The following is a 6,000-nucleotide window of genomic DNA, read 5'->3' as shown; positions in this document are numbered from 1 at the left end:
CCGCCGCCCTTCCGCAAGCAACCTGGGGCCGGGAAGCGTTCAGCACGCACGGCCTCCGGGTAACGAGGCTAGTGGCTTCCAGCTCCCGTAACCGTGGCCGGCTCGCCCTGGCCCCACTTGTTTTGCAGGTGTGTTGGGACACCCTCAGCAGTGCTGCGGAATTCCTGAAGTGGCACCAGCTCGGTGGCTTCATCCAGCACAAGGATACCTGGCAAAGCTGTGACTGCCTGGTGAGGGAGCCCTCAGGTCATTCACTGCGCAGCCCTCGCTGGTAGGAGCGGGGGAATCGGTGGATAGGGCACCCCCCATTGCCCGGCTCTGTGCCCACACTGAGCCCCAGCCCCGGGACCACTCCTGGCCCTGGGTGTAGTCCCTCTGCGTGATCGTCCCGGCACAGGAAGGAGGGGTGAAAACAGGACGTGCGCTCCACACACCTGGAACCCGGCCTGCAGGACGGAAAGGCCTTTAATAACCTTGTGCTCCCTTGTTCTGGTCCTAGCTGACGCGCTACAAGGGGAGAGCCAACAACTTTCTGTGCCAGACCATGGCCTTTCTGGAGAACCCACAGGCTCCAATTAGAGAAGTGGCCATCATGTTCATAGGTAACCACAGAGCAGGGGTCCCTTTAGCAGGGGGGCTGGATCCAGTCCCAGGCTCTCCTCAGTCCCTGCCAGCAGCGAGAAGTAACCCTTGGGCTCCTGATTGTCTAATGAAGGATCAAGGGTGTCAGAAGTCCGCAGGAGCAAGCTCACCCCAAACTGCCCTGATCGGCTGATGAGCCCCCTCTAACCCCACTGCTCCCCATGCAGTCCCCATTCCCCCCCCCCCATACCCCACCATGGGCTCTTGGTAGTGGACCCTCAAGGTGCTGTGCTCTCCTTTGGCAACCAGCCCTGTAACCATCCCTGGGGACTCACCCTTTCCCCTGGGGACTTGGGAGCAAGTCCTGGCCAGCGAGGGGCGGGGGAAGCGAGGGGTTGCTTGGAGGGTGACATTTGACACCCTCGCTGGGGATGCGGGGATGTGACGAGCTGTTTGTATGTGTAGGGCTCACTGCCCGGCAGCTGGACCAGTTGATGCTAAGTAATTGACAAATTGCCCTTTTAAAAAGAGCTTCAAATCATGGAAGCTCCTTTCCATCTAATAACTCAGTGCTGAGATTAAGGCTGGTTTATAAACTGTAGTACAGCTCCAAAGCTAACACTCTAGGCTGGTATGAGGAGCAAACAGTTGATACAGTAGAGTTGTTCTAGATTAATACTAGTATGTCAGATAAAATTTACATTCAGAGTGACTTTTGTAAAAACAAAGTTGAGACTAAAAGACCAGAAGTTGCTTGTATTAAAGTGCAGTTTTGTAAGCTTAAAAGCTGAAGGGTGCAGTTTCCATATGAGACGGGAGCTAGGCAAACTTGCAATTAGTTGCTGGATTCAGTTCCACTGATAGCGTTATCTCAGTCTGCTGAGGAAGGGTTTAAAATAATACAATGGTACACAATGGGGCAATGTATAAAATAACAGGAAGTGCACACTTGTTTGTGTAGTAATAGAAGGGTGTCTCTGTTCTAGATAGTCATAAGGCAGCTTAGTATCCAAATATCAAAGTATTTACAGGTCAGATTTTCAGAAGAGATTAAGAAGTTCCCATTGAAAATGGAGGGGAGTTAAACTCCATATTTTGTTGGTGCCTCATTTAATTGTCTTGTTTTCAACAGGTAGCAAGCCCTTGTCGGCACACAAGGTACATCTACACTTTAAAAAAAAGGGGGGGGGGAGAGGGGGAAAATGTGTTCTTAACCTGGATTATCTACATGGGTTAAAATAGCAGTGAAGACACAGGAATTCACCTTTTAACTCAGGTTAGCAGCTGGAGGTCAGCCCCAGGCTGCCCCACTGGCTTGAACTGTAGCTGCTAACTCAAGTTAAAAGCCACACTGCGGTGTCTTCACTGCTATTTTAACCCATGTAGATAATCCAGGTTAAGAACACATTTTATTTATTTATTCACCTTCTATTGCACTGTAGACATATCCATAATGTCTTCATCACTTATGTTCTTGAACAACATCAACACTGGCCCACTGAGCCATTATATGAAAAATACTAGATGGTTCATCACAGGAAAAAACACAGGATCAGTATGATTTATGGTTGAGTACGCCGTTGTGAAGAAGCAGCACTAGCAATACTGAAACCAGAATTAGAACAGAGGAACCGAAGAGTGAGAAGATGGCAGTGGTGCCTATGGGTGACAGTTCAGATACAGACTTAGTCCTGCATAAGGACTAACAGTTGACTTGGAATTACTAGCCCTGGAGAGGTAGGGAAAATATTTTCCATATGCCAGCATAGTAGCGGAAAGGCATGTGCATTGTGTGGGGAGTGACTGATAGTAACCTTACCATGCCAAAAATGCTTACGTTTGGTCATCAGTAAGTTAAACCTTTGTTGCAAAAGTAAAATGCCAGGGAGGCATTAATAGATTAGTTTTTAGGTAGTGAGCTCTAGTCACTTTCCTAAAGGGTATTGCCATCTGTTTTTATATTGTGCCTTCCTCGAGTTCAGCATTGGAACGTGCAAGTTGCCTTGGGTAACAATCGTTCTTTGCTCTGTGGCTCCAAGCAGGGGAGGCAGCTGTGTTGGGAAGTCCTTCATATTCTGAAGCTGGTTGCTTCCAACAAATCCTGAGAGTCGTGGGCAGTATTCATGCACAAGGGGAGGGAGGCCAGGTCAATTTAAGCATACATGGTGAGCTGCAGCCACTGAAAGAAGAGTGAAAGTTAAGTAGCAATAGAAGTGATTTCAACGTGACTGGAGAACAGTAGACCATTGCCATTCACACAACAAAACTCAGAATGGATGATCCTTCTGTTACTGCCAGTTCTTGTTTCTATGAACTGTAACATGAAACTGCTGAGAGAGAGACCACATTTTAAACTAAGAATTTGGATGATTATGACTTTGGCATGGTCTGTAGAATCTCTCTAGTGATTGGTGGTGATTCAGAGCCCCATAAGACTTATAGCCTAGTTCCTCACACACCAAGATTCACTCTCAGCAATTGCCCTTTCATGGGTATGGCCCTCTCCTGCCTCTGCCGCACTAGCCAGCCATGTACTAATGTTCAGATAGTTCCTCATTACACACAGCTGAAGTGGCCCCCGTCCTTTCACTTTTTATCCACATGTGTGCTGTTCCGTTGGGACTGGCTGCTTTTTCCCCATGTGTTGTTCCCAGGGCCAGCTGCTTATAAGGAACTGCACCAGGAATTTTGTGATGTAAATGCACAGATGGGAAGGCAAAGGAGTTAACTAGTTTTCTTGATCCCTGACAAAAGCTGAACTTCTAGCAGTGAGGACAGGGATTTGGTAACTCCCCCTGCTGTTCTTCTCTTCACACCCACCCCCACACACCCCTCCCAAAAATGCCAATCTGAGGGGAGGAGAACATTCTTTGGAGCCTGTCTCCTTTCCCCAAACATGCCCTGTGATAGCAACCACTTCTAGAAGGGCTCATAAACACATGAATTCCAAATAATAGTGGGACTAGATTTAGGCCCATGCCATAGAGAATCATGCTTATATCTAGTCCATTTGGCTGGACCCTCATCACATAGCAGTTTCTGATCCCCACTAGGCTCATCTGTCTCCCCAGGAACCCAAAAGGGATGAAGACAAATGCATTTTAGGTGGTTCTATGGTGATATCAAGACTGGGAATGAGAGGTTACAGTTGCACTCGGTATAATAGTGACTTCCAAAACCTAAGAGTAGAGTGCATCCCCCACCTTCTTCCCCTCACAATTTAAATCAAAACCAGGGTTATAAAATGAAGTAATGTAAATGGGATATATTTATAGGTAGCTAGCAGCTTTCACCCCAGAATACTTCATAAACGGTATAGAAGACAGCTGGAGCCATGGAAATGCAGCCATTCCTAGAGTTGGAGGATAGCTGCCTGCTAACACTCACTACATCACCAGGGAGAGGATGTTGGCTGAGGAGGTTCTTTGCGACTGTGGGGCCTATTTCCGGTCCTCCCTCTGTTCACGCATCCGGGCAGAGTTCCTCTGGGCGGTGTCTGCTGGCTCCCTTGCCACCTTCAAGGAGCAGTGGGCGTTGTCCGGGGTTCTCTGCTCAGTGTCCCCCTCAGGTTCCCTTTGTTTGACCCTTTGACCTTCACACCTGCCCCTGTTACATTTTTGGTTGTCCCCCGTAATTATTTGAGTTCCTGGACCTTGTGGATCCTCCCCTAAGGCTGGGGGAGGGTCCTTTAGCAATGGGTAGGCTTGCACCTGCCCGCTTCCCGGTACCCAATAGGAACACTCATTATGTTATGCAGCATTGTGGGCAGTGGCAATGGTCTGAATTTTGTCCCATGCTACTTGCTCAAACACCTCTCCTAATGCAAAGTCTCAGGGGATCCCCATGTCTACCCAGGGCAGATGCACCTTCTGATTTATGTTGTTTTTTTAAATCTTACCCAAATGACTTGCATGGAGTAAGAATGCATGGACCTCACTTTACATACCATTAAAGGGTGAAGGGCTAAATTCACCCTGCTGTCATCTGAGACAGTAATGACAGGAAGTCTAGGTGTTTCAAGCCCGAAGCTTAGACTGAAACCGTGCTTTCAGACAGGCTCTTAAAAGTCCTTAGAGTAACTGCACTATAACTTTTTTTTGGCCTACTCTACATAAAGGTGGAGTGAAGCTAGTAGTTAACTGTCCCAGGATAAAATAAAATTTAAGGCTGTTTAAATGTATACACTAAGATGAAGAAGAGCTGTCATAGGCAAAGTTTCTCAGCCATATTTTTTTCTTCTGTTATCTAGTCAAATCCTTGATAGGGTCTAACCTTTTATTTTGCCTCCATTCCAGGATATACACTGTAGAAAGATATATCACAGCTTTGTAACTATAGTACAATAAGCCTCACCTGAGATGTAAAATGATAAACATTGCAGGTTTAGCCACCTTTCTCGCCGTTCCTTGTTCCTTTGATATATTTTCATTTTCTCTCCAAGTCAATTAAGACAGCTGATGCATGTTAAACTATGGAACACTGACCCTGTCAGCTGAACTTTTTTAAAAGTACATATGCCACAATAGTGAGGTCTTATTTGAGAACTAGGGAGAGGCACCACCTTAGGGTAGGATTATTGGGGTAGGAGATTATTGTCCAAAATATTTTAAATGGTGTTTTTAGTTTTAAATTGATTCGTAAACTTCTAAAGTTCTTGGATGCACTTTAAATGATAAATTGTAAGAGATTTGGGTTGCATTCTGATTGTCTAATTTAGCTTATCGAACTAATGCTTTTATACTGCCATACGTCACTGTGTATCTGAGCATCTTCCACGTAAAATTGATAGCAATAGCAAACTCTCTAGCAGACGTTATGGAGTCTCTTATCTTACCATTTGGACAGTAATGTCAGCTTAACTCTGACAAGACTCCCTTAAGCATAAGGGTGACAAAGAGTAAGAACAAAATTGCTCAACCTGACCATAACCCAAGAAAAATACCTGAGTAAAATTATTTACCTCCAAGACGTTGAGTTTAATGATACCATCTCCATCTTTATCAAAGGCGTGGAATGCCCCTAAGAAAAGACAAATCAATGCAAAGTACATACAATTACTATGGATAAAGTGAAGGCCATCCTGTGTGTAACAAACCAAACTACAGTCCCAATCTGTTGTATAGAATTGTGCTGATAGTTATTCAGCTACTGGGCTTGTTAAGTGTCCTTGCTCCGTTGTTCCTCAGCTGTAGTCAACAAGGCACAGTTACTTATTTTCTTTTAAAAAAAGAACAGGAGTACTTGTGGCACCTTAGAGACTAACAAATTTATTAGAGCATAAGCTTTCGTGGGCTACAACCCACTTCTTTGGATGCATCCGAAGAAGTGGGTTGTAGCCCACGAAAGCTTATGCTCTAATAAATTTGTTAGTCTCTAAGGTGCCACAAGTACTCCTGTTCTTTTTGCGGATACAGACTA

The 6,000-nt window shown here is 45.7% G+C and overlaps 1 protein-coding gene across 2 annotated transcripts in view; it reads right to left on the bottom strand.

Annotated features, from left to right (window-relative positions):
* Nucleotides 1-2,734: 2,734 nt before the first annotated feature.
* The window catches only part of CAPN3 (calpain 3), a 60,192-nt gene continuing 56,926 nt past the window's right edge, over nt 2,735-6,000 (bottom strand). For both annotated transcript variants that reach the window (XM_065403985.1, XM_065403984.1), the window contains exons 23-24: nt 5,543-5,601; nt 2,735-2,761 (exon numbers count right to left, since the gene is read on the bottom strand). In XM_065403985.1, the coding sequence (XP_065260057.1) occupies nt 2,735-2,761; nt 5,543-5,601 (86 nt within the window). The remainder of the gene's footprint in view (nt 2,762-5,542; nt 5,602-6,000) is intronic.

The sequence above is a fragment of the Emys orbicularis genome, chromosome 4, assembly GCF_028017835.1.
Source record: "Emys orbicularis isolate rEmyOrb1 chromosome 4, rEmyOrb1.hap1, whole genome shotgun sequence".
Classification (NCBI taxonomy): Eukaryota; Metazoa; Chordata; order Testudines; family Emydidae; genus Emys; species Emys orbicularis.
Note: the sequence above shows the minus strand (reverse complement) of the source record. Positions and strands in the feature narration are given on the sequence as shown.